The sequence below is a fragment of the Hylobates moloch genome, unplaced genomic scaffold, assembly GCF_009828535.3.
Source record: "Hylobates moloch isolate HMO894 unplaced genomic scaffold, HMol_V3 SCAFFOLD_1, whole genome shotgun sequence".
In the NCBI taxonomy this organism is placed as follows: Eukaryota; Metazoa; Chordata; class Mammalia; order Primates; family Hylobatidae; genus Hylobates; species Hylobates moloch.
In genome coordinates this window covers 133,997,015-134,001,501 of record NW_026652276.1, presented here as the reverse complement: position 1 = coordinate 134,001,501, position 4,487 = coordinate 133,997,015, and the positions used below count along the sequence as shown (strand labels likewise).

The window sequence follows — 4,487 nt, the reverse complement described above, 5'->3', positions numbered from 1 at the left end:
AATAACATAAATATATATGAAAACATCATATGTGTATGGAAAATTTTATTAATACAGCTCATCCATTTTTTGTGGAGTTCTACTGACTTTTTAAAATTTATTTTACTTTAAGTTCTGGGATACATGTGCAGAACATGCAGGTTTGTTACATAGGTATACATGTGCCATGGTGGTTTGCTGCACCTATCAACCTGTCATTTAGGGTTTAAGTCCCGCATGGATTAGGTATTTGTCCTAATGCTCTCCCACCCGTTGCCCCCCACCCCCACCCCCCACCAACAGGCCCTAGTATGTGATGTTCCCCTCTCTGTGTCCATGTGTTCTCATTGTTCAACTGCCACTTATGAGTGAGAACATGTGGTGTTTGGTTTTCTGTTCTTGTGTTAGTTTGCTGAGAACAATGGCTTCCAGCTTCATCCATGTCCCTGCAAAGGACATGAACTCATCCTTTTTTGTGGCTGCATAGTATTCCATGGTGTGTATGTGACACATTTTCTTTATCCAGTCTATCATTGATGGGTATTTGGGTTAGTTGCAAGTCTTTGCTACTGTAACGTCATCTGAAATGTGTTACTTTATGAATGTTAGGTGTTATGTCTCTTTTCCTTTTTTGCCCCACACATCACTGAAACAGATTATTTGAAAATGCTAAAATAAGTAAAATGTGTGGCATGCTTTCTTAGATGATTTGTCTCCTGTACCAAAATAATTTACAAATACAAAAGTTAGAAATAATTTTATTAGTTTTTTAATGCATAAATCCAAACATATATTTGTACTGAATATTTTATTAGCTAATACAGTACCATTTTAAAAATTCTACCAACTTATTTAAAATATTTCCTGTAAAAACATCATCCAAAATATACTTTGAGAATTTTTATGAATGTTAGGTGTTATGTCTCTTTTCTTTGACGCTTTCCTTTTTTATCCTGTGCTTACACCAAAAACAAATTATTTGAAAATGCTAAAATGTGGCATGTTTTCTTAGCTGTTTTGTATTCTGTTATAAAATATTTTACAACTATGAAAGTTGAAAAATAACTTTATTGGTTTTGCTGCATATAACTGCCTGTCTACTATAAGAGAACTAATCTATAAAATTAAGGCATTTTGTTATTTCAAATATAGAGGGGCAAGAATATAAGGGAATTATAAAAACCCCAAGATGACTCATTTAAAGTAGATGCACATTAAAATACTATAGATCTGGCATATTTCATATTTTTAAAGCAGACAAAAAGAATGTTTATCTTCGCATTTGGCAAGAGTATCTTCAAGATAACTACCACTTTTCAAAGCACTATTGTTGGGTAGGTTTAATTAGGGGAGAGGACTTAGAAAACATGACTTTCCTCATCCAAAACCAAAAATAAATGAGGACTTAAAAATATATTATTTAAGAAGATAGTGGCCAGAAATAAAGACCATGACCAACAAGCTTTGGGGCCATCAAGATGAAAAGACCTTTGCTTTATTCAAGATCTAGGATCTGAAAATCTCACTTCATAAATTTAACTGAATTTTCTTTTCTGATTATGTTTAACCCAAAAATTTGGTTGTATACCATAGCAGTTTCTATTTTACTTGGATGTTAATAGAAAAACCACTGGAATCTAAAGAGAGATGAATAACCTCTTGAGCTTAGATGGAGAACTAACCAGTGGCAAATATGTATCTAGTGGGGTAAATACATCTCAAGAGATTCAAAACACTACAAAACAAGGTGTTTTTAAAAACACTTCAACTTGAAATTATAAAAAAAGTATTAAAAGGTATTAGAGATCTTTCTTAAGGGCTGGTAAAATAAAAACACCTTAAAAGACACACTGTTACAATTTCCTCACAGAGGTAAAGAAGTTGTGACCAGGATCAGCATCTTAAGGATGTCATTTCAGAGCTTGCATTATTCTGCCCTAAGTGGTTCAAAGAGTTTGAGCAGGTACACTCTGGTACTAGAGAAAATCTGAAGCAATTCACCTAGTTGGATGAAAAAGGACTTACGTACCGTTGATTTATTAAAATTCATTATTCTTTTATATACATTTATATCTCTTTAAAATTCTGAAATGAACATTTGTTTATGCAGTATGACATGAATGATTTAATAATTTATATGACAAGCTTAATAAGGCTGACATTCAATGAACAGAAAAGTAATTTACCTTTTAGTAATCAGAAAAACTTTCAATCCATTTTTATCTTATTTTTAAGTGTCTGTCATTAAAGCTTGTGATTTTTATTAATGTAAATAAGCCAAAGGGTGATTGTTTTTGACACACGGCATTGTGCCATAGTGTAATGGGTAGTTTCCTTCTCAGTTAACCTTCAATACTCTGTACACACTATTCTGAAACACTGTGGTGAAGTAAGGCCTGGCATCTTCTAGCAGGACGCTACATAAGGGAGGGTTAGCTGCATTGGAAGGGTCTTCCACATCCCAGATTTCAAGCATACTGCAACCAGGCCTGAAAAAAGATAGACATTTGTATCCATATTAGAAATGCATTCCTGTCTACAGAAAATAGATACATAACACAACATCTAGATTTTTCAGAGACAAATTTATTTAATAAGAAATATTTTTAAAGCATCATTTCAAAAAACAATTTCAATGTTTAAAAATTTAAAAAATAGAATGAAATTAAGTATGTTGCATTTTCACATCTCATTTAACCAAATGAAAGACATATCCTAATAATAAAGCTTCAATATACATTCATAAATATATATGTAAAAGCACACTTTCAAGATGAAACAAACATATACTTTCCAAGTGCCATCACCATTTAACATAAGGCCCATTTGTAGTAAAATAAGACAAATTAAAACCTAATTGAATTCCTGATGAATTTCATATTTTTTAGCATAAACTGCCTTGGATTAGCATGAAATGATCCAAGGCAGGGACGGGAGACTCTTATGGCAATTTGTTTTCTTCAATGCTTTCCCATTTTGGGTGGCTCAATGACTGGGCTAAATGAGACACTATTCCTCCCTAGAGGGTAATCCTGCATGGCCGTCGTTAAAGGGAAGGAGTCAGACAAAATTGATTTCTAATTTTTTAACATCTATATTGAAGTATAAGTTATACACATAAAAATTTCACCTATTTTATGTGTAAAGTTTGCCAGGTATGGGCAAATGTGCATAGATGTGTAAGCACTACCACAATCGTTAATACAGAAAATTTCCATCAACCCCACAAGTTTCCTGTGCCCTTTTGCAATCTACCATCTTCCCCAAACATGGCCTGAGGCAACTACTGTGCTTTCTGCACTATAGTTTTGCTTTTTCTAGAATTTCATATAAATATGTAGTCTTTTCATTTTTGGCTTCTTTACCATGACATGTTTTTAATATTCATATCTGAGCTGTAGTTCCTACAACTTCTGTTGTGGTTCAGTAGTTCCTTCCTTTTTGTTGCTAAATAATATTTCATTGTATATAGAGAACACAATTTGTTTATCCACTTGCAAGTTAATGAACATTTGAGATGTTTTGAGTTTTTGGTGACCATGAACAATGCCACTATAAACATTCATGGACAAGGCTTTTTGTGGACATATGTTATCATTTCTCTTAGGGAAACACCTAGGAGTGGAATTGCTGGGTTGCATAGTTATGTATGATTAAGTGTGGATTTATCTTTATAAGCAAGTTCAAAACTGTTTTCCAGAGTAGATGCACCATTTTCCATTTCCACCAACAATGCATGAGAGTTTAAGTTGTATCAGTTTTTGTAATTTTAATCATTATAGTATGGTTATGGATGATTCAAAATATCTTTTTTTTTTATTATACTTTAGGTTTTAGGGTACCTGTGCACAATATGCAGGTTTATTACATATGTATCCATGTGCCATGTTGATTTCCTGCACCCATTAACTCGTCATTTAGCATTAGGTATATCTCCTAATGCTGTCCCTCCCCCCTCCCCCAACCCCACAACAGTCCCCAGAGTGTGATGTTCCCCTTCCTGTGTCCATGAGTTCCCATTGTTCAGTTCCCACCTATGAATGAGAACATGCGGTGTTTGGTTTTTTGTCCTTGCGATAGTTTACTGAGAATGATGTTTTCCAGTTTCATCCATGTCCCTAAAAGGACATGAACTCATCATTTTTTATGGCTGCATAGTATTCCATGGTGTATATGTGCCACATTTTCTTAATCCAGTCTATCGTTGGTGGACATTTGGGTTGGTTCCAAGTCTTTGCTGTTGTGAATAGTGCCGCAATAAACATACGTGTGCATGTGTCTTTATAGCAGCATGATTTATAGTCCTTTGGGTATATACCCAGTAATGGGATGGCTGGGTCAAATGGTATTTCTAGTTCTAGATCCCTGAGGAATCGCCACACTGACTTCCACAATGGTTGAACTAGTTTACAGTCCCACCAACAGTGTAAAAGTGTTCCTATTTCTCCACATCCTCTCCAGCACCTGTTGTTTCCTGATTTTTTAATGATGGCCATTCTAACTGGTGT

General features: G+C 34.3%; 1 protein-coding gene across 1 annotated transcript in view; it reads right to left on the bottom strand.

Annotated features, from left to right (window-relative positions):
• Positions 1 to 721: 721 nt before the first annotated feature.
• LOC116810676 (probable C-mannosyltransferase DPY19L2) overlaps positions 722 to 4,487 on the bottom strand; it is a 136,373-nt gene continuing 132,607 nt past the window's right edge. Inside the window, 1 exon segment of the mRNA XM_058439576.1 lies at positions 722 to 2,468. Within this exon segment, the coding sequence (XP_058295559.1) occupies positions 2,318 to 2,468 (151 nt within the window). The 3' untranslated portion in view covers positions 722 to 2,317.